A 25,705-nucleotide genomic window follows, 5' to 3' on the forward strand; every position below is an offset into this window, starting at 1 on the left:
TATCCAGACCGGTTTCGAACTTTAACATTTATTATACCCAAGGTAAAATATTTTCTACATTTATATCTCCTCCTGAGATTTTTATTTAATAAGGTTAAAATACTTTATGGTAACTTGTTCTGGTAAAATACTTATGAGCCCTGTATTACTAAAATCTTGGTATTTCTAGCCTGGCTCCCACCGATGAGACCTCAATAAAGGTCGAAACCGGTCTGGGTAGTGGTCCCCTTGCCTTTAATACAAAATATCTATATATATATATATATATATATAGATATATATCCTATCAACCCTTATTATATATATATATATATATATGTACCATCTTTAGACTTGAACTTTGTTTCAGGCGCAAACTTAATTGTTTGCATACTTGGGATTAGGAGCTAAAATAACCAAGCATATAAAATTGCTTGGTTATCCTAATATATATATATATATATATATATATATATATATATATATATATATATATTTATATATATATATATATATATATTATATATATATAATATATATATATATATATATATATATATATATATATTATTTTATATATATATATAAATATATATATATATATATATTTATATATATATATAAAATAAGCAGCAAGACAACGTTTGGTATCACAAATGCGTTCTATATATATATTATATATATATATATATATATATATATATATATATATATATATATATATATATATATATATATATATATATATATATATATATATATAATATATATTATATATATATATATATATATATATATATATATATATATATATATATATATATATATATATATATATATATATATATATAGAACGCATTTGTGATACCAAACGTTGTCTTGCTGCTTATTTTTCTAAGAAGACCTATCACGAAACACGTTTTTCTCATTCTCTAGACAGTTCATCTTGGAACCATTTAAAAGAAATTAGCACTCTTAAAGCTTCTAAAATACAGAATTTAAATAAAATAAAACTCATTAGAAAATATGATTCTCTTAAATATAATCAAGATAGCAAAACGTTTCATTTTGACTCTACCTATCTAAAAAAAGTTGTCATCAATAAGTCTTCCCATCAATTATCTTTGGCAGAAGAAAGCATACTTGCTAAAGATCTCAACTTTGTCACTGCTCCTACATCCATCCCTAGAGAACATCTCTTAACAAAGATAGAAAAGGCAGCTTCTTTATTACCAAACAAAGAAGCTAACCTCCTCCGTATGGAAGCAATTTTCTCTATAAATAAAGCTAGACCTCCACCTGACAACATTTCTTACTCTGAAAGAAAAGCTATCAAGTCCTTGAAAGATAATAGTAACGTAGATATCCTTCCGGCAGACAAAAGGGAATACAACTGTCATCTTAAACAAGTCTGATTACCATAATAAAATCTTGGAACTTTTAAATAGTGATACCTACTCAGAAATTGCTAATGACCCTACGATGGAACTACACAATAGAACTAATAATTTATTAAAAACCACCTTAGAGTTACAAAGAAACATTCGGCTTTCTCTTAGGTCACTTCATCCCTTGATACCTCCCAAGATTCACAAAAATAACTGCCCACTCAGACCTATAGTTGAGGGCATACACTCTCCCACTTATAATCTCTCCAAATATCTAGCGAGTTTTCTAAGAAATCTTTCTGGAATTTCCTCTTCACATATTAAAAACTCTGCAGATTTTGTTTCTAAAATCAAGGACATCAAACTTAAAAAAGCAGATTTAATGGCCAATTTTGATATTGTTTCTCTCTTTACAAATGTGCCTGCTCAAGAAGTCCTCGATCTTCTCAAGAACAAATTATCAAAAAAACTCTTTGCTCTTCTCTCCCATTGCATAAAGTCAGGATACTTCAAATATGATAATAAGATCTACTTACAAAACTCAGGTCTGGCTATGGGCAGCCCACTCTCTCCGATTCTTGCGGATATATTTCTCAACGATTTTGAAGAAAAAAGCTATTAACTCCTTTCACTTTAAACCAAAAGTCTGGTACCGCTACATTGATGATATATTCCTCATCTGGGAAGACGGTGTCAATAACCTCTATTTATGTTTAGACCACCTAAACAAGTGCCATGAAAAAATCTCTTTCACCTTCGAACTGGAATCAGATGACTGCCTTCCCTTTTTAGACCTCAAACTTACCAGATGTGCTGAGAGCATTAAAATCTCAATTTTTAGAAAGCCTACTCATACTGACAGATACCTTCATGCTTCCTCCCATCATTATCCCCCACAAAAATGTGGTATTATTTCCACTTTAGCTCACCGAGCCAAATCATTACTTACAGAAGAAACAGAAATTGAAAATGAACTCCGTTTTCTTAAAAAAAAGGTTTATTAACAATGGTTTCTCTCCAAAGAAAATTGACAGATTTCTTTCCTCCAGGCACTCAACACTTCTGAAGATCCCTATTCCCCAAGAGCCTTCATCTCCTTGCCTTACATCAGCTCTCTTTCACCAAAACTGGCCAAGATTCTCAAGAAATTTAACTTCAAAACCTGCTTCACTACGCTTCCAAAACTTCGTTCATTACTTAGCAAACATAAACAGAAACATCTTCCTACTCAGTTTCCAGGAGTGTACAAGATTTTGTGTAATTGCGGAAAGCCATACTATGGACAGACTGCTAAATCCATCCTTCTACGTTTGGATGAACACCGTAGAGATATCTCCTATAACAGGACTAGAGCTAGCGCTCTCTCTAGCCACGTTCTCTTTTCAGCTAACTCAGACGAAGGCCGCCAGCACATTGTATATATATATATACAATGATATATATATTGTATATATATATCATTGTATATATATATATATATATATATATATATATATATATATATATATATATATATATATATATATATATATATATATATATATATATATATATATATATATATATATCGTTATAAATAACGATCATAGATGCTATGTGCTGAACAAAAATGCAAATATAATACATGAGGGTTTATTTATTTTCATTTACAATATAAGAATAAAAATTTTGCCAATTGTTGCGAGGTAAACCAGCTTGATATAAGAAGCCTAAAATGCTTAGAAATTTGTGCTGTCTATTCGTTTTAGCATCTCTTTCTCTTTAATACCGTTTCGAAATGCACTATTGGACTTTTCTTCTTAAATACTTTCTCCAAAGCCATATAGCAGTGAAGACAGTTTCACAGAGCACACTACACGTTTTGTAATGTGCTCTGTGAAATATTATTATTAGTAGTATATTATAAATATTAGTTATTGACTTATCAGGTCCATTGAAGTAGTTAAGGATGTATGGATGATTGGGTGGGGATGCAATGTGCTTTTATTTATTTTTCGGAAACGAAAACCGCAAGTGCGGCAAGCTTTTTTCACCCTGGCCGCGTATGGTGACATACCGTAAAAAGTAAACATGCCGCGTGCGCTCGGCCGAATACGCACGCAAGCGACCGATCGTAACCAGAGGCACATAGGGAGACCACGCCACTATGCTAGTCGCCGACGGAGAGAGAGAGATACGATCGTCACAGTGACGTCAATGGGATGTAACTTCCGCTTAATCCCCTTCTGGTGACGTCACTTCCGGTAGCGAACAAAGACTAGGTACCCGCTCACGCATTAATGCGTCCGCCTATGCGGTTTCCCATAGGCTACCATGTTAAAGAACCAGCCGTTTGAAGGGAAAGAGTCCGATTTTCGAAATGGATTAATTCCCAAACCAGAAACGAGCCCTAATTTCAGTAAGTTGCGCTATTCTCACTGAAAGGTAACAAATTGCATGACATGCTAATATCGGAATTTAGATTCGAGACAATCTTTTGCACGCTTTGTCATTATTATTTACATAATAATAATATATTTCAGTATCCAAAATGAAATCAGAACCTGTCCTCTAGAACAGCACTTCATAAACAGTTGGCCGCGGCCCCATTTGGGACGGTAAGTTTTGTTGAGGGGAGGAGGGCGTGAAATAATGAAATCAAATTTAAAATGTTTTAAGACTAAGCAGATTTTTTTAATCTTAAAAGAAACGTATTTAATTTTTATTATTTATTATTTCTCTTTTGTTCTTTTTTTATATTTTAATGGAAAAATCACACATTGGTGTTGGTTCACAAATTTTGCTTCTTGCGTATTTCGGCGATTAATGAATATTAGTAAATATATGCTTATTTTATAAGTTTCATTTCAAAGGTATTGATAAGAAACACAAAAAAGATTACAAACGTCAAATCTTGAATATAAATTCTATTGAATATAAATACAATAAATATTATAATAATATATGTCTATATTATGAGATATTACATCCGATATTGTTTCACAGCCGAATAAGAAACTCAGAGAGTTTCATGCCGAATATAGAAACTATATAAAGTTCGGCGGGTCCAAGCGTAAGCGAATTCCTGGAAAATGCAACACATAACCCATTTGGTAGTGCAACACAGGCAACTCATAGTGAGGGTGGAGCAAGCTCCGATCACTGTTCTTGGTATTTTCCCATAATATGAAACCCAGCTCCTAGGAGCTGTATTACTGAAACCCAGACCGGTTTCAACCTTTATTGAGGTCTCATCAGTGAGTAGCTAGACCTAGATAATACCAAATTTGTAGCGAACAGAAGAGCGGAGCTTGCTCCACCCTCACTATGAGTTGCCCTGTGTTGCGCTACCAAATGGGTTATGTGTTGCACTTTCCAGGTATTTGCTTACGCTTGGACTCGCCGAACTTTATATAGTTTCTATATTCGGCATAAAACTCTTTGTGTTTTTTATTCGGCTGCTGTGATACATATGGGATGTAATATCCCTTAATTTAAATAATTTTACGTCGCCGAATTGAAGCCTTTGGCTCTTCATATATTTAGTAATCTATATCATGATTTTTTTCCCGATGGGAGCCGTGAAATATTTTAATTTTTCCAAAGGGGGCCTTGACATCCATAAGTTTGGGAAGCACTGCTCTAGAAAGCCAGCGCACCTCGCAATGATGAATGAGATCGCCATATTCCAAATCTAACATTTCACAATATTCTCTGAATTCCCATTTTAATCACACATTTCACAACCGGTAACATAACATGCTGCAAATTTAACGTTTTTCCACACAGTTAGTATATTGGTTTATAATGTAGTGATATTTTAGTAAAGGACCTCAGAAAAGTTTTCAAGTAAAGTGCCAGTGGCTTTACATACCACTGACGACTCTCCGTCAGTACACAGATGAGTTTACTAGAATCTACTTGTAGATTTTCTAGGCATAATTTCACTTTCTTAAATATGTCTGATTCTCTTGTTTTTCCATGAAGTGATTCAAGACCGATAAGTTCTTCAAACACGTTAAAACATCAATTCCTCTCATGAAATTGCTTAACTGGACTACTCAGAGGCGTAGCTAGGGAGGGGCGGAGGGAGCGGGCGACACTTTCAACCTTTTTGAACTTTCGCAGTTAATTCTAAAATGCAGTCTCGAAAACTCATTCCAAAATATTACACTACTGCGAATTTTCCTCACAAGTGTTGCTAGTTGTGAGAGGAGTTTTTCTAAATAAAATTGATTACGAATTACCTACATTACTATGAAATCGCCAATGTCATCGACTATTTTGCTAACAGAAAAGCAAGAAATACTTAAATATAAAGAGCCAATAGGCTTCATTTCGATGATATAAACATTATTTAAATTAAGGGGATATTAAATCCCACATTGTTTTTAAACCGAATAAGAAACCCAAAGATTGGAATCAGAGAGTTTCATGCCGAATATAGTAAACTATATAAAAGTTTACTCTGTAACCAGACCCAATTAGTAGCGTCAGTTTTCCTTCTATTTCAGTCTGATTTAAGCGCCTCCATAGCGCAATTGGAAGAACGACGGTACATTGCGCCCTTCGATTGGAATAGGCCTAAGTTCGATTCTCGTTGCGACGGGAGGAATCTTTATCTGGACGATTTTCAATCGAAGGTGAGTTAGCCGATCTCATACGGAGGTAACAGGGTTTTTTCTCCTGGAAACTCGGGTTTGTCATCCCGCATACAGACAAATCAGAAACAAATCAAGACAAACCCTTCAGAACGCACGCAATTTACAGACCTAGAATACCAGTTGTGGTGGTGGTGATGGTGGAGGTGGGCGGTAGATGGCGTTGATGGAGATGATTCGTAGTAAAGGTTTGGTGTAGTGGTTGAGTCTGTAGGTGTCCTCCCGCGATGAGTCTTTGGACTCCTTGGAAGTGTCAGGAATAATAATAATAATAATATATGTGTTTTAATAGTGTCTATAAAACATATCGTTGTGCATTGTTTGTGAAAACACTTTTTCACATAATAAAATATATGGTATGTGAGAAAGTGTTTTCACAAACAATGCACAACAGTTTTCCTGACGAATTCACTCTGAATAAGACCTCATTTTCCCACTGCCCATTGAATTCACGCTCACTCTTACTTTTTTTTCTCATTTTCTTTTGCATTGTGATGGGTAGCTGATTAAATAAATAAATAATAAACAATCAAAAAAGTACTAAACTGCAAATGCTCACAAAGGACAAACAAAGCACAACTCCATAGCGCACGAGTATCAGTTGTAAACTGACTTGAACCTGCTATGCACCGCTGTTGCTAACACTTGAAGCCTCAGGATAAAACAAGTGAATGTGCAAACGATGTGTGCAAAACAATAAAATCGCTAAAAATAATAAATTAAGTTTTAGCTTTTGTTTCTACAAATTGGTTTTTGGTTAATACTTTTTGCCTAAATATGCTTACTTTTTAATATTATCATTGGGCTCCAATGTGCCACTTCTGATCATTTAATGCGCTATAGGCAAGATATGATAGATACTGTGTGAATGCTGAATAGTTGTTCCAGACATGATGTTAGGGCCTCCCTCGATGAGTCTGTCGACTCCTTGGAGTTTCCCGGAACAGTAATAATAATAAATAATAATAGTCTGCCCATCCCTGATTTAGACCATTGCAATTTAGCTTCATAACTTTCATGCCGTGTTTTATTTCTATTATTCTTGGTACGATTTTTTCCCCACTGCCTTTTTTTATTTCTTTCTCTTGAAATATTTGGAGTGACTTTTATTTACATCCTTTATTGTTTTAAATTACAAAAGTCACTCACTATCACTGGCGTTGTAAATATTGTTTCTCTGTGTAATATAAGGTTAGCAGTAGCTCCAAGTAAGCCCTTGTTTATTTAATTTTTCTCAATTCGAAATATTTCAATTTCCTCTCCAGATTGTTTCAGTGTATTTATACTTAACATTTTCTTTTTTTAAATGCCTTTCGTCTGTTTTTTTCCCCAATTTTTTATCCAGATTCCGTTTCCAAGCATCCCTTGATATTTAATACTTTCTTTTTTTCTGGTTGTTTCAGTCTGTTCTGTGTTATCATTCTCCCGTATTCCTGGACAATTTTTATCATCTCGTGCTTCAATTTTCTCCTCAGTTTTTCCAGAGTAGTAGAATGTGACTGATTATCTTTCTGCAGCACGAGTTCTTATCCTGAATCATCATCATCATCTTCTTCATGTTCTTTCATTTCATCCATTTTATTAGCTTCGACTTTCCTCCTTAAAACAGAGGCATATGTTCTTCCAATACAATTATCAGCCATTTGTCCGATGAGGAGGAAATTCTCGCATTTTGGTTCTACACCTTGCCTTCTCAGGCGGCCGATTTTCTTACACCGGAAGCATGAAGGTAGTATTATGGAGATCACGACATTTCTTCTTATCTTCTTTACATGGATAATACATGGAATTTCTTCAATTTTTATCCTTTCGTTAAATTCAATGACTTTCTCTCCTCTGCGCTTGGCTGCTTGAAGATATACCTATAAGTTCGAGTCTAGTCGCTGATTGAAAAATCTTTTCCTATGGGTTTCTTCAGCTGGTTCGTCGATCTCTGGCACAGACAAGAGATTTTTCTCCCTGAAACCCGGGTTTTTCGTCCGTTAAACTCAAGAAAATTGACCGTATAACCCAACTATTTCAGACATTAAAATATTGTGTTAGGGACCACGAGATGGCCACACTGTTGAGCCGTGCCTTCCCTGTGGGCTGATTTTGTCCAATTTGCATAATGAAAAGCACATGGAATTTGGAAAAATTGAGAACGGCCAGAACTAGAGACCAAAGTTTTGAAATGGGTGCAAGAAAATCGGCAAAATAGCATTGCCATTTCAACAAAAATGATTCGTACCCATGCAGTCAAAGTAGCCTGTGAGTGTTATTTTTGTTTAGGTAAAGTTTAGGTTTTTTACAGAAAATTGTACATAGCAGCGTCTTATACACCGGTAAATACAGTAAATCTCTGTTTGGCAACCAGTGGAGATTGAACTACCCACTCATTCTCAAAAAGGTTAGATAGGACTAAGACGGTCTTGCCTACTCCCTACATGGGAATAAAAGACATTAGCCTGTTTTGTTTAATTTTTCAAGGAGAGGCAGTAGTTTCATTTCAAGTTTGGACAATGTAATAAGATTTCAGTAGATGTGTTCCATGAACACCCATCTATTTCTCACATGAAGTAGATAGGTTCTCCACCAGATCCTGTGGTTGATGGCAATTCAACGTTGTGTTGAATCACTTCTCAGGTGATTTAAAACTTGTTCTTAAAATCTTTCCCGAGTGTCCAAATTAAAGGAACTGACAATCACAGGGAACACGTCTTGAACTGACTAGGTCATTAGTAGATTTATCGCAATCAAAATTTTACCATATATTCCTTTGAAAGAAGTTCTTTTGCATAATTTGCTGGTTATTGTGAAATTGTAGGGGAGATAAACTCAATTTAGTATAATTTTTATGCCTATTTTGAGATGGGTGATACTTTGAATACTGTCATGTGTATTTCTCAATGAAGGTCGTTTGGAGTAAACGAAGGTAGTTAATCACCAGAAGAGGAGAGGTACAGCAAGAAATCTAAGGTTAATATAGCTTCCTTTGTGACAGAAAAACTTGTGATAATTACCGAAGTTTTATCACAAGCTTTTCCACCTGAGTCAAATTAATCAATATCATCCTTGTAACTCTTCTTTACAGACTTTCACAGCTTTTATTTCTTTGGAATCCAGGAGACGAAATCTGAGCATATCTGTACAAATCTAGGTGCAGTTCTTTAAAGGCCTTGCAGAGGCAAAATGACTTCCATATCCTACATGTCAATATTCATTACAATTATCTTCTGAGTTTGTAATTGAAAATTTTGACCTTTGAACTTCAATCCACGATTACCCCCTGGATCTCTAACCTTGTCAGCTACTCCAAGTATAGTCCCACCAATAAAATACATTGCTGGATATTGCATCACGTCAAAGTGCATAACTTTACTGATATTGAATTGATAGCCATTATCGTTTGCCCACACTTCCAGCCTATTCAAATAATCCTGTAAATGCTATAACATCTCTGACTTCCCTGCCTATTTTTGCATCAACAAACTGAAGAACTCCTTTTAGTATTTTTCCAATATCATTAAGTATAGATAAACAATGGTCTAGAGACTGATCCTGAGGAACACTACTGGTAACCTTCAATCTGGCATATTTACATCCCCCCACATACCACTTTGATAACCATCAGTCAGCTACTAACTTATCCAAGCCAATAATTTATATTTGTCTCCTGTATTCTCTACTTTATGCAACAGCCTTTCATGTGGTATCCTACCAAATGCCTTAGCCAAGTCCAACAATATTAGCGTATCTGTTCCTCTTATCCGACTCACCTGTAACATTACAAAATAAGAGTAAATTACTCAGACATGACTGTCCTTTATTAAACCCATGCTGTTTCTTGCAAAGTATATTTTGTCTCTGTCCATCCATCCATTTCTGTATGCAAGTTCTTACCAACTTCTTTAAAATCTTCACAATTACCCTAGAGATACTGATAGGTCACTCGTATGAAACATGTTCTTGCACCATCCTTCTACAATGGGATTATCATTCATTCTTTCTTTCCGTTCCTGTGGGATCTTGACTGATCTAAGACTAAAATTATACAAACATTTAAAAGGTCTAAACAGTTCGGCTGAATATTGGATAAGAATTCAGCACAGTTTCCGAATTCTTATCCAGTAGACGTAGAATTTCCTCATGCACATCTATTTTCATCCAATGCAGTGATAGCACTGTGCAGAATTCAATATACATACACCAAGTTGATAGATCTTGGTGAGGTGAGCACTAATTATTTGAAGTGCCTCACCTGCAAGATACTAGGGAACCATTGTCATTCAGTAAAAGTATTCTTCTGCATTCTTTTTTACTTATAGCAATAATATCAGTGCTAAATGATAAAATTCTTTTGGGTTGCATTTAACCTGTGCATCCACCTTCATTTCCTAATCAAACTTAGCTTTCCATACTCAATATTCTTAATTTTTCTGGTCTAAGCTTTATATTTCATAACTTCTCACATGCTTATTCTCACAATATTCCTTCTGCATCTTCTTATAGATTTGTTTAATGAGATTGCACATTCTATTTATTCTTCAAGCTCTCGGGACACATTCACATACCGCATCTCCCAAGCATCTTTTGAATGCATCCAATGTACTCCTATCATTTTCATTCCACATCTGATAGTTCTCTCCTGAGTTCATAATTCCAGACATGAAATTTTGGAACATCCATTTAGCTGGTCACTTTCTCAGGTCAGTATGGCATGATCGCTGTCACCGCTAACTGGAAGCAAAATACTCAAATCCTTAACTGAGACACCTGAAGCTATAATCAAATCAAACATTTTATCCTCGAATTGCTTCGTTCTGATGAGTTTTGAGAAAGTGGTCATGCAGCAGCAGCCCAATAAATTCTTTATTCTTGAGCTTTCTCTGATACCCCTAGTCTATGGTATGTCAAGTTTTTTTCACTTGGTTATACTATACATTAAAGATACCAAGAAATTATATACTTGGTTTAATCCTTTATCCAAGTGTAAGAAAAAAAAAAAACTTCAGGTGCAAACATTGTTTGCTTACACTTGGATAAAGGATTAAACCAAGTATATAATTTCTTGGTATCTTTAATTTATGGTATATCTAATTTAAGTTAACCACTCATTTACTAGGAAGCTGCTCGTATAATTAAAAAAAAAAAAATATTGATATTGTTCCACCTTGTTTGAACTGTTTAGAACTATATAATTTATGTTTTATGAGAGCCATGTAATTCTTTGTCCAGTGTGCTTCAATTTCTGAATTTCCTAGCTAGTGCACTGGAAACAGAACCAGAAATGAAATTCTTCAATTTGTTATTTCCTTAATTCGTGAGGAAGGTTTCTTATATGCAGCAAGATTCTGTCAGAAGAAAGTAAATATATTTGCTTTTTCTGGCAAATGGCTGTTTGCATTTTTATCTTTTAATTTTCCCTTCAGTCATTTCATATTTCAGCAATTAAAAAATTATGTTGTTCCCATCCACAAAACATTATTTGCAACCCTATAGTACATTCGATACTGTGGGTGGGATAAGGATTTTTTTATATTTTTTAAATAAATTTTATATATTTCATGTATTTTTAATTATTTTTTTACACAGTGCAGACACCCCACTCTTGAGACCAAATGGAACTTTTTCAAGCCAATTCAGGATTCCAGTAAGTGATCTCACACCAGGAAATAATATTCACCTTCCAACTAAAAATAATCAGAAAACAATTGCAGCCTACTGATTAGAGAGCACATACTCTAACCACTTGGCCAACTTTGTTGGTTATATATATCTGTATGGTAGTTTTTGTATCTGTATGCTATTTTTCAGATGCTCTTATGATTCTTTAAGTTGCTAAGATTGGCATGGCATGGCATGCAGTTGATTTTTCTTTCAAACCAGATTTTCCGTGATGCTGATTGATTCACTTCAGCTTCTGATTTTCAGTTTCCAACAAAGATGCATTATAATGATATATAAAATTGTCCAATTAATACCTCTATAGTGCAATAGTGTAAGAGCAGTAGAGCATTGCACCCTTCAATTGGAAAAGACCTAGGTTCGATTCTCATTGTGATGAGGAGGAATCCTTATATGGGCTTTTTCAGTTGAAGGTGAGTTAGCCGATCTTATATGGAGGTAGCAAGGTTTCTTGTCCTGCGTACAGACAAATCAGCCTTCTTCTTCTGCAGCTTTTTCCACTTAAGTAGGGTCACTGTTTGTGGCAAGTCTCCTTCACAACTTCCTGTCTTGGGCTGTAGCCACATCCAAGTTCATCCTCAAGTCCTCCACCACCATCTCTTCTTTGGCCGTCCACACTTCCTCTTCCCCTGCACATCAATCTGCATGATCTTTCTTCCCACATACTCTTCCTCATTACATGACCAAACCATCTCAACCTTGCCTCCTGTATCTTTGCTCCTAAGTTCATAACTTTCACCATTCCCCTTACATAGTCATTTCTCAGATGATCCTTTCTGGTCACACCGCACATCCACCTAAGCATTCTCATCTCCACTACCTCCATCCTGCTGATGTTTTCCTCAGGGCCACAGTTTCCAGAGTATACGTCATAGTTGGTCTCACTACTGCCCTGTAAATTTTGCCTTTTAGATTGATCGGCACCCTCTTATCACATAGCACTCCAGCCATCTCTCTCCAGCTCCTCCATCCTGCATCCCACTTCCTTCTCAGCCTCACCATCCTCTTTCATTGTTGAACTTAAGTATCTAAGTCACTGACTTTCCTGATGACATTTCCTTCCAGCTCCAGATGTCTCCTGGCTGCCATCCACTTTTGCAACACATATACTCGGTCTTACTTCTGCTCAGTCTCATACAAATCGGCCTTCAAAACACACAATTTACAAACAAAAAATACTGTTGTGGGTGATAGATGGCATTGATGATAGTAGTGTCATTGTAGGAGAATTAAGTAGTAGTGGAGAGGGTGAATGTATTTAGTGAAGTTGAGTAGATTGCCATCCCGCACTGAGTCCTTGGACTCCCCAGATGTGTCATATAATAATAGTACAAGAACTGATTTTTGTCCTTTACACTTTTAGTTATTGTTTCTATTAGCATGTTTGCATCTAACAGCTGTTGTAGCAAACATTTATGTAGGGCTTTTAATGTTTGATAGCCTTTGACACTCATTTGTGAAGTTCATATATATTCCAAATATGGCTGATTTCATACTGCATTTTTTTTTTTTAATCAACAGTCTAGGGTATGTCAACTTGATCACCGAGTTGAATTCAAACCTTGAATACAGCTACCTCTAGCTGTTGATTATACACTGGTATTCAAAAGCAAAAGGTCAACACTATTTCTGAAGATTACAACCACAAATTCAAACAATTCAGCTTGTAGCAATTTGTATAATTGACGATTTTGAGAAGAAAGCAGGTACATATTCAAATTATTGAATTGCATGCAGAGAGGTCATGTGGTAGCACCCAACAGGATTAAAGGCAAAAGGCTGTACTAAACAAGTCGTGTTTGAAGGAAGCTCTTTTAGTGAAGGAATAAAGTTGCAAACTTAGTCTCCCTCACTCTACCACAGGGCACAAAGACAGATTTTTGGTTATAACAGCAAAATGTAATCGATGCACCACAGCAGGTCAGCTTGCAAATCGGCTCCATTCAAGCACAGGTATGCAGATATCTCAAACTGTGGCAAGATGTCTGCGACAAGTAGGCCTATACACCCAAAGGCCTGTTGTCTGCATCCCTTTATCCACAGCTCATCTTAGAACACACTTTCAGTGGCCTTGTATCCATAAAAATTGGATAAGACACCAATGGGCTAACGTACTCTTTATAGACGAGAGTCATTTTAGACTTTTCTCCAATTCTAGATGACACTTGATCTGCCATGAAAGTGGTACTGCTAACCATTGTGAGAATATTCTTGAAAGGGATAGATATGGTGCTGGGGTCATTGTGTGGGGAAGCATTATGCTTAATGGACGCACTGAGCTACAAGTGTTGTTAAAAGGATCTATGACTGGTGAACGATACTGCTGCAAAGTTCAACATCATGTTTGCTTGTTCCATGATACTGTAGGCAAAGAATTGATTTTTATGGATGACAATGCCAACACCACATTGTACATGAGCAGTGGAGATACTTCTGGAGACTGAGGATATTAATTGAATCGAGTGGCGAGCACATTCCCCAGATATAGAACACATCTGGGATGCAATGAGGAGATGCATTGCTGCTTGAAATTCTCCTCCAGAAAACAGACAATGCCCTATCCTTGCTCTGATGGATAGGGCATTGTGGGCTAGTTTGCCTCAAAGAACTCTTGAATCACTTGGTGCTAAGCATGGTACAATGTTGTGAGAGAGTTGCATCACAGTTCAGAGTGGACATATTCTACACTAAAATGTCTCTCTGCAGTTTTCTGTAAGCACTGTATATTACTTCCTTAACTACGTCCTCAGGAAATTTGTAACTTTTGCCTAAAACATATTGCAATTTGTACAAAATTTATAACATTTTTTGTGTAATATAATTTATTAGTATGCTGGCAATAAATTTATGTCCACATTTAGCTGTAGTCATGAACATTTCATATACAGGTAGAAATGTTCATTAGCTTTTGGACACCATTGTGTAACTCTTTGAAACTCAAGAAAATATATTTTGTTGCACTCTAGGAACTTTTATTTCCAAATCATGTGCATAATATGCTTCCTGCACACCCATTTTTCTGGCATTAATTTTCAAAAATAATTCTAAAAAATGTGGGATTTTTTAGAAGCTTTTAAACGCTTTTTTTCTGAGACTTAGATCATAATCTAATGGTTTATAAGTAGAGTGATCTCTGAGCAGTACTTCCTCTGGTAAATAGACACCAATAATAGTCAAGAAGTCATATACGAGATACGTTTCTTAATTGAATTATAAATAATTATTACTCCTGCCCTCATTTGCTCTCTCAAGAATCTTGTACTTCCTCTCTCTGTTCCAGGTGTAGTCATGAAAAAATTTTTCATATACAGGTAAAAATGTAGTTAATCTTTAGCTTTTGGACACCAGTGTATATAGCATTAGGGACCATGAAATGACAACAGTTGTCTGCTGTTCTTTCTTCTTCAGATCCTAATTAAAATCACATGGGCCAGCTATCTGTGATTGGCTAAGTGTGGAGATCCAAGTGCCTATAGATACCAAATGTCTCATTGTCCTACTTCTCATTTTGAAATTTATTGCTTGAAAGTGAATTCCATTCAGGAAGTTTATCATTATGCTTGGTGTTGAATATTGCATTTACTCTACTTTTTCTGATCCCTGATACTTCAAAATAATCTATTTCAACAGACCTCTAATTCTTTGGCTAGTTCCACTCCTTTATCATTGATCTTCTTATTAAGATCAATGATAAAGGAGTTCTGATTGTGCTTATCTTCAATTCTACTGAAGCTGATTTTTCAGTTCCTGATTCTCTGAAAAAAAAAAACAGCAAAGGTATGTATAAATAGGTGACACCAGCCAGCATGATATCTATGTTGTAACAGTATGTGAACATAGTTTCAGTTAAAATAGATAGCATTTTCTCAGTAAAGTCATAAACTGCCCATTTCATCCCTTTTAGACCATCCTTATATATTTTATTGTAACAGGTAACCCAAATACCAATTTGTGATAATTCTATAAAATTTTGTTCACTTGCATAAATGTACATCTCCTGAATATCCTCTACAATTATAAAAACTATCCATTCAGAAAAGTTTTCTTAAAATTATTTTAATAATATTCAATTACTTTCAGATTATGAAGAACTGAATTTTTTTTGTAATAAGTCTGCATTAATTGAAAGAATATTTACATTTATTTTACATACAACATATGAAAATAAGACTGATTTTTTATTTTTAATGAGAAAAAAACTTACTATAATTTAACATTATTTCATTTAGTACTGACACTTTGCTTTTTTTTAAAATCTTTATTGTCAGAAATACAATATTCAATGTCTAACCTTTAATTAGTCGCATGGGGTGTATTCGACTCCAGCCATCATTTAAGTTCAATTTCTGATAAAACCAATGATGGATTTTTGTTGCGATTTTGAGTAGCTAAGTTTCTTGCTACCCTTCCCCCATGCTGAATTAGTCACATACTGGCCATCAACACAATCAACTGTGGAGTAAGGAGTGATTTCTGACATTATGACCCTATGCGACTAATTACGTAACAAAAAAAAGGTGCAACTAATTAAGGGTAAAGAAACAGATTCCCCTGTTTATACTACAATGTCGGAATGCTCAATCTTTACAAAGACTGGCTTTTCAATTTTGACATAGCATTTTAACAGTGAAACAAAAAAAAAATAATAATAATAAATAAGCAAAACATTAGCAAAGTTAATTTAAAAAAAAAAAGTATGAAATTTGTCAAGACACAGAACAGTCAGAATCAGTTATTTTAAGTAATTAAGTTCCTAAGTAAGGGATAAACATAACAGCAAATATAACTCTACAGTAAGTATTAACCAGCCAGCTATTGCAATAAACTGATTGAATATTCCTGTTATAGATGATTCTCAATATAGGAAATCTATGAACACCACAGGAATAATTGGTGGATAATTCTCTACAATGAATTTCCTTGATGAGAGTGTCATACCAAGTCAGGAATTTTTGGCAGTTTGTTATACCAGCTTAAGCTATAATAAGAGTTGACTGCATAATGTATTATTAAATACTTTATGGGCATATTTATCAGTGGTGTTTTATACATATGATACTTATAAAATAAACAGGCTTTATAATTATTTAATGCATGTTTCTATGCATAAATACTGTGTTTTAAAGCAAACATTTTGGCTCAATTAATGAAGCTATATTATATATACACACATACACTAGCAACAGTTAAAATCTTCATTCTCTATATATATCTTTGTACACCACTGATAAATTCTAAATGGTACTTAAATTGATTTTTCTATAAATAAATCTACAAATTCTATATAATTTTTCTGATGTAATGGACAATAACAAAAATTTACATCATGCCACATACTTTAATGTTTTTCTTGACATTACATTTCCATTAAAAAAAAAAAAAATGCTTTATAAAGTTTTAACTGACTTTTACTGGATGTTAAAAAAAGATAGTTTGAAATAAATTATATACCATAAACACAAACCACGATGATTTTTAATTTAAAAAATTTATTTATTGCAGCAGATAACATGGAAATTTTACCATAAACTTCCTTTTCAGTTTTGACAAAATAACATGAATTATGACTTCTGCCAAAATTTTCCACTTGATTTTAACCTGTAACAATAAAGTGAATTTTGTTATTAGACATTTAAGACAATTCATTTATTTTTATAAAAATATAAAAATAAATGATTCATTTATTTTTCTGCAGATACATTCAGTTTTGATTTTAACTGAATTTATAATTTCTTAATATCACTTAATACTTTCAACTTCTCTCAGCAAAGTACAGATCCCACTGATACTATAAATAAAAACATATTAAAACATTTTTTTCAAAGTCTTTCTGATGATTGATTCCATGCATTTGAGATCTGCAAACAGTGACTGAACTGATTAGAGAGTTGTTGAAAATTAAAAAATGGAAACAATTCTCCATTTGGTGGAGAAAACAGATACTGCAACTATATACGTCCTCCTCCCACCTTAAAAAAAAAAAAGGAAATGCTAAAATATTTTATAAGAAACAGGATAGATCAGTGGTATTCAACCTTTTTTTTTTTACTAAGCGAGCTACTTTTCTATAAAAAGTTATTCGGCGATCTACTCTCTTATATAGATCACGTTCCCCCAACCTGATATCTGATTATGCACAAATAAACAAAAAAAAAAAAAAAAAATACACAACTAAAAACTTTGTGTATTTAAAAATTTATTTATCACTTTTAATTATTTTAATACAAAAAAAAAAAAAAATATTGGAATAAAATATTTATTTCTCTATTTTGGAAAACCAAAGTTAGAAAAAACATTGATTACAAACTCACAAGTTACAGGAAATGCTGGTTGACTAAAAAAAAAAAAAAAAAAAAAAAAATGTGAAATTTGGTATTGTTTGGACCTTGCAATATTTTCATAGTCAAGTTGATGTGAAGAAGTGGCCAATCGCAGACAATCATCCAAATGATCATTTGTAATTTGGTTTCTTAATTGATTTTTTATGACGGTCATATTTGAAAAAGCAGATTACGACAAGTATGTCGATCCGAAACACAACAGAATTTTTCGCACAATATCAGTTAATATTGGGAATTTTTCATGTACATACTTCCAAATGACTTTGTTGTTTATTGATTTTAAATGTAAACTATTCTGAATGTTTATTATCTCAAGTTCTACTTCAACTTGGTTTATATCAAACAGCCCACTAATTTTATTTGAAATTTCTGTGATGTTCAAGTTCTCTTGAAATGGATTATTGATAAAAGATACAATCATTTCAGTTTCATTAAAATCTTTAAATCTTGAATTTATTTCTTCCTCAACTAATTCTATTTTACGAATAAATTTTTTTAAATCATAGTGAAGCATTTCTTGATTTTGTTCAAAAAATTTTAATAAATATGAGAGATGTCTAAATTTGCAGCCATTTATTTTTTCTTTAATAAAAGTAAATATTGTTGGAAAGTTTTTATTGAACTTAACATGTCAATTAAATTTTTATTTCTACCTTATAACTCTAAATTTAAATTGCTTAATTTCGTACAGAAATCTAGTAAAAATGATAAGTGTAACAACCATCTTTTATCACTCAATTGTGGATAAATATCTCCTTTTTCATCAAGAAAATTTTTTATATCGTTAATTAATACAAGAAATCTTTCTAAAAATTGACTTTTTCTGAGTCAGCGAATATTATTGTACAACAGAAGTTCCCTATCATCATCTACCTGTAATTTAAATAACCACTGTTGCAGGGCTTTTCCTCAAACAGAATTTACAATTTTAAATGTAATATCCAAAACATCTTTTGTGTTTAATCTTTTACTATACAGTACTTGTCGGTGAATAATACAGTGGTATGTTAAAAAATCTGGATATTTGTCATCATTTTTACATAATGAAATGAAGCCCGATTTATTACCTATCATTGCAGGAGCACCATCAGTAGTAACAGACACAAGTTTAAAAAGCAGAAGTTTGTGTTGTTTCACAAATTCCGAAAAAATGTCTTCTCGCCTAGTCCTTACCAATAATGGTATACTTTTCAAAAGTTCTTCTTTACTTGAATAATCTTGAAATACCATGCGAATAAATACCATTAACTGAGCAATATCAGTGAAGTCATTTGATTCAGCAAATTGTAATGAAAATGCAACACACTGGTGAATGTCTGACATTAACCTGGCCTGGAAACTTTTCTCCAGCAATCTGAAACCTTGTCTGCAGCCTAGAAGTAGTCTCTCTCTAGCGATGTCTCGAACTGAGAAGCTCCTTTCTGGAGGTGGGAAACTCCTCTCTCAAGCAACGTAGATCCGGGCAGTCTCTCTGATGGTGACTCTGGACCAGGCTGCCTCGTCTCTGACAGCAATTCTGGAAGCAGAACCCCTTCTGCTTGCTTCAGTCCCTTTTTATTAGGCCTCCTATGAGACCTCGCATGAAGTTTGGCAACCCTCAAAGAATCGGTATGAGTCTTTCATTTTCAAATTCGGCATGCCTTTTGTTCTCCATCGGAAAGTTGTCTGAACTCTTTCTAACTGACTTCGGAGATGTTTATACTTAGAGCCTGCAAGCCTTTCTCATACATACACGTTTCAATAACAATCAAATGCTGCCATGTACAGCTTCGGTGACAAAAACATTGCCATTGTTTTTAACACTCTAACATATTCTTATTAAAGCAGTATATACAGCTAGCTTCAAAAGAGTTATTTACAAAAACATCTAATACAAACTATACCGAAACAAAGTTTATTTTTTTACAATATTCACATGGGACTTAACCTAAGTAAAAAAATCAATGTAATGTGCTTTGGAAAATTTAAGCTACAATCGAATTTTTACACTTTGCTTATAATCGTATTCACTCAGCTCGCTGTTTGACTTCCACTGATCCAAATTAATTCATTTACCCAGACTTATAAGAAAATTACTGATTTGACAATTTTAATGAAAAATAAATAAACAATAGCAATACACTTAAAAGTGAATTAGAAATAATACAAAATAATGATAAATAAAATATGTTTTCAGTTTTAATTAAATTTGTAAGTAAGGAGGAACACACAAGAGATCGACCAAAAATCGCTCCACGATCGACCGGTTGAACACTCCTGGGATAGATCATAAAGCAGCAAGATAATGGGAATAATCTTGTCATAATACATTTATTTAAATTAACATAATGATATGTTTCACTGCAAACATCAGATGAATAACTAGAAAACAAGTGTAAAAAAAAATCTCAGACTAAAATAAAAAAATTTGAGAGCCGAAAGTAAACTCATACACAATGGCATGTCTAATACATCTGTTGTATATATACATTTTACTATTAAGAATAACTCAGGTAATTGTTGGCCTAGATATGATAAGAATGGGTAAATGAATTCCAAATATTATACAGAATGAGACCTTTGTTCCTAGTCTGACTGTCAATGCAAGTGCACCACCTCACTGGACTGCTTGGACAACATTAAAGATTAATAACCTTCAAAAAATTATTAATCTTTGTTGTTCTGGTATACACCTTCCCAACTTTTATACCTTCTTCCAGTGTGATCTATGTAAACTTTGATAAATTTAGTGTAATCCTTTATCCAAGTGTAAGCAAACAAAGTTTGTGCCTGAAGTATCTTCAGGACTGAGGGCAACTCATAGTAAAGGTGGACCAAGCTCCCATCACTCCTTGTCTCAGTATCTCCCATAATGCAAAGCACATCTCCTTGGAGACATGTATAATGCTGTGCATTAAGGGAAGGGCCACATGTATAATGCATCGCATTATACATGTCCGCAAGGAGTGATGAGAGCTTGGTCCACCTTTACTATGAGTTGCCTCAGTCCTGATGATACTTCAGGTGCAAACTTTGTTTGCTTACACTTGGATAAAGGATTAAACTAAATTTATTATTGTCTAACCAAGTGGAAAATATGTAAATTTTGTTTTAACACTGGGATATTTCTGGAAAGGAACATTGTCTTTTCAAGATTGTAAAAAGCCTTTAAATATTTAAACTGTTTAAAGGAAGGTCTGATGTCTACAGCTCACAGTGTATATAAGCTATAAATTGTGAAGTTTACCACAGCAAAGAAATGAAGTCTTTATATCTCACAGATGGAATATAAGGGTTTCTCTATGTAACAATCTATAATCAACTGTTTTTGGATTATCAAAAAGAATGAATTGGCCATACATAAGTTCAAAGTAAGGACTGTTTGGTCAAATAAATCCATGTACATATTTGCCAAATGCAATGAAATGGATGTACCCATGGCTAGGCTTTCTGTCTATTCATAACAGAGATCTTGAAACCAAGAAAATGCATTCTAGGCAATGTTTGAACAGAGTAGTGACCAACTGCTCAAACTAGTGAAAAAATTGCTTGTAAGATTAATATGGTGTCTTTCTCTTGGAACACTGGTAAAACAGGCTTGAAACATCTAAACTATAAAGACTATATAAACAAAATAAAGGCCATTAAACTGGAACCTACAGACATTATGGCAAACAGCCGTCAATATGCATCATAATAAACCCAGACTGTGGCTCGGATACATCAATGGAGAGCGGATACTCTAATCACACAGCCAGCCAGGCTGGCCGGCTGAGTGGTTAGCTTATTAGTATATATTATTATATTTAGTATTTTATATAGTTATTTATACAGTTATTTTATATTTATTACTTTATTTATTATATTAAGTATATATTATTATATTATATTAGTATATCTTCAAGCTAGGTTAGGACACAAAAGTACAAAGGATTTGAAATACGATGGTGGTCACCATTTATTTTTGAACAGGATAAAAATGAATATTGAAAAGAATCAAAATTGAATATCTTCCAAAGGTGACCTGTGTTAGATCCTGAATGCAGAGCTTTACAAGTAAATTCTTTATTCAGGATTTAACATGACAAACCTACTACTTATTAAGGAGATATCTGCACATCAGCTAATAATTACAAAGTATTATTTTATGTTTTGTAATAATTGTAGTCCATGTGTGCCATATAGTGAGAGTTATTGTTAGGTTATTTGTAATTCCCAAATAAGCTGTCTAGTACTTTGCGAAATTCCGAGAAAAGCTTATAATAGTAATCCGGAATAATTGCGTATAATCGGTACGAATAGAGCATAGCGATGGAGGCTATACCTACGCGGAAATATGACGTCAGAGCGGCTACCTAGAATAATGTAACCGGACAGGTTAGCGAGAGTGTAGGATCACCCAAGGGCATGAACAATGGGGTTCATGGGTGAAAACCGCATTGAATAGAGGGCGCCCGAATAGGGCGAATAAAGGACGATGCATGCCATTTTAGGGGCTTTTTGACCTTTTGATCTTCGAGTGCCGATTCGAGTTTTAGGGGAAGTTGGTCAGAGGATTTGTGAGAAAGAGGTGGGTCTTCTACGGTAATGACGGACGGCAGGTTCTTTTCTTGAGAATGCTTGAAGATTTTCAAGTAGAGCTGATCACGATATGACGGCCCATGTGGAATCGAGCCTTAGCAGAATGTCCCATCGGAGAAAATTTCCTGCGGAGCGGTAGACAGCACGCATCAGTCGGAAACGATTAGAAGAAAAAGCATAATACATCGCCAGGCGCAAAGACAGCCGAAGAATATGCAGTACGGTAATCCAGACCTACATGAGATGGCGGCATGAAATCTGAAAGGATCCGGTAATGTAAGAGTTTTCGTTCTATGTTAAAAATTTGTTTAGAAGAACAAGAAATTTGAAACATCTAGTAGAGGACTTTTAGTGAGAATTTGACTGAATTAATTAAGCCCTTGTGGAACAAAGAAGAGTTGTTAACTAGGCAGTGATTTGTGAATGGCTAGACTTGCTTAAATGAAATTTAGAATTAAGGTAATCATTGATAGAGTATTAATGAAAGTGTTCAATAAATATTCTGTGAGTAATTTGTGAAAGGAGTTATATAGTAGTAGTATTATGCTTAAACCTAATCCTTTTATAATTGAAGGATTCATTGCTCTGATTCATTGTGATTTAGTATAACCCTTAACTTAGAGTGAATTTTGATCCATTGAGTATTTAAACTTAAATAACTGTAAAATGTTTCATGTTTTTCCAATAAACATGCTTTGTACCTTATACCTGAGTTATGCTTGATTACGAATTCAAACCACCACTTATGAAATTGAACCTTTTGGCGGGAAGGAATTTAGATATAATTGTTTAAGTGAGATTCGGTCATACGACTGCTAACTGAATCTGCACAGCGCCAGCGTGAGATAAATTATTGTGTGTATCCTTTTAAATTTTGAATTATTTCCCTGAACAAGAGTCTCTTCTGTTATAGGATATTGGCTGGCGCAGCAAAAATATAAATTTTGCCAATATCCGAAGAGGAAATAAATCTGAATTAGTATTTTAGGAGCACGACAGTAGATTAGAAGGAGAGTTATTGTAGAGGTAGAATAAGATAAAATATAGAGAAAGCAGCGACATAACAATAGAGTAGCCAGTAGGACTTTGATTGTACATCCTTTTGAGTAAGCAAAAGGATAGATTCTAGAGACAGTAAATTAATGTATAATAATATTGATCCTACGACTTACAAAATAACATTATATGAAAGTAAGGATATAACAATAACACAGCCGACGAATTACAGAATTAACAATGGCGCAGCCGGTAGGATTTTATTAGTAGAATTACAATATTCCAATAGAAATTACAGATATAACACCTGAAAACTCAAATATACAAAATGGAAAGAAAGAATGAGTAAAAATAAGAACTAAAACCCTAGCCATAATGGCAAATTACAAATGAAAACACTAATGCAGCTAGGAGGCATGTGGTTGTTTGCAAGGACAGAGAAATCCAAGTCTTGTACTTCCAAGAGACAGTTCTGGAAAAGTAGAAAGCAAATCCAAACATCCTAGAAATCAGAAGATACCTCAGAGACAGAATAATACAAAGAAAATTGTAAGAAAATTTATGTATAAAAGTAGCTAAACAAAAATCACGAAAAGACATTGATAAGAATATGGAAGATAATCATGAAGATAGGAAAATGTTCTAGAGCAATGTTTCTCAACCTGTGGTCCACGACGATGGGACAGGTGGTCCGCAGACAAACTTAAATTAATTAAATAAATATATATTTTTAATTATATAAACAAATTAAAATTGAATAAGTAAAAATTATTTAAATCAAATGGAAACTTAAAAAACAACAACAAATAGCATCAGAATATTTAAAGGCTGAAACAATAAAACTATACTGTTGTTCACTTCACCCCTCTTTTATTACTCATCATTCTGGCACTACAATAATTTGTAGTGGCAGAATGACGAATAATAAATAGAGTGAAGTGAACAACAATATCGTTTTATTGCTTCCGCCTTTCCTTACTGTTTTGTCAGATTTGAATGGACATGTGTCATATACATTTCAACCAATTGCTTGTTGTTTATTGATTTTTATTACTGAAGGTTTTTCTCCTTCAAGCAAGGCTTAGTATACCTTCAGAAGTACTAAATGATACTTGGACAAAGTGGGTTGCGAGTTAACCCCAGTATTTATATATTTTTTGGAAACATATTTAATAATCGAAAAGTGGCTTAGAACTAGGACTTTGAAAAGAAGAGCAAATGAAACAGGGCATGCTAACCCTAGTGATACACATGTTGTAACGGTGAGTAAACCTGATACTATTAAAGTAGAAGAAACAAGCAGTTCAAAGAAAAAATACAGTAGGAAATATAACAGTTCATATGTGGAATTCGGGTTTACTTGGTGTAGAGATGAACGTGAAAACAGAAACCTCAATATGTTATGAAGTGCATGAAACCTGCGAAACTCCGACATTCAGAAACTAAACATTGTGATGTGAAAAATAAACAAATTGAAAAAAAAAAGCCAATTTTAGTGACATTAAATCATTGGAGGGTTGTAGTTTCGGCCATGGGTTCGATTAATAGCAAAACACTGGAGTCATCTATCTCGTAAGTTTGCACACAGCGAAAACAGGGAAACCTCATTCTATCAGGGAAAATTTACTACTTTCAGCAATAAAAGATATGGTAAAAACTATGTTTGGCAACAAGTTACTAAAAGATGTTGAGTTGATTCCTCTTTCAATGACACTGTAGGTCACAGAATTAATGATATGGCAGGTGACGTAGAACTACAGTTAATCGAAAGAGTTAAGAAGAGCCCTTATTATTCGTTACAAATAGACGAGACTACTGATGTTACAGATGATGCACAGTTAATATGCTACGTAAGATATGTGCATGATAATATTCTGTTTTGTAGAACTTTGTCATCCTGAATAACTGGAGAAAAAATATTTCACACTCTCAATAATTGCATAATACACAAAGGGATCCAGTGGGAAAAATGCAAGAGCTTCTGTTCGGATGAAGCATGTGCCCTTACAAGCAAGCATAGTTGGAGGTTATTTCCATGGTCAAAGAAGTGGCTCTGGATATGAATCGGGTATACTGTTTCATATATAGGGAAAGGTGCCTCCAAAGGAATGTCACCAGAATTTCAAACTGTGCT

At 34.0% G+C, this 25,705-nt stretch overlaps 1 protein-coding gene across 8 annotated transcripts in view; it reads right to left on the minus strand.

Annotated features, from left to right (window-relative positions):
* Positions 1-15,613: 15,613 nt before the first annotated feature.
* CSN7 (COP9 signalosome subunit 7) overlaps positions 15,614-25,705 on the minus strand; it is a 116,608-nt gene continuing 106,516 nt past the window's right edge. For 3 of the 8 annotated variants that reach the window (XM_090391440.1, XM_090391441.1, XM_090391439.1), the window contains exon 8: positions 15,622-17,272. In XM_090391440.1, the coding sequence (XP_090247566.1) occupies positions 17,236-17,272 (37 nt within the window). In that variant the 3' untranslated portion in view covers positions 15,622-17,235. Of the gene's footprint in view, positions 17,273-25,705 lie in introns of all 8 variants that reach the window. The other 5 variants (XM_090391442.1, XM_090391436.1, XR_016548207.1 and 2 more) reach the window with 4 other exon arrangements.

This window comes from Typopeltis vanoorti, chromosome 4 (assembly GCF_054136105.1).
Source record: "Typopeltis vanoorti isolate ZY-2024b chromosome 4, IOZ_Tvanoo_1.0, whole genome shotgun sequence".
Classification (NCBI taxonomy): Eukaryota; Metazoa; Arthropoda; class Arachnida; order Uropygi; family Thelyphonidae; genus Typopeltis; species Typopeltis vanoorti.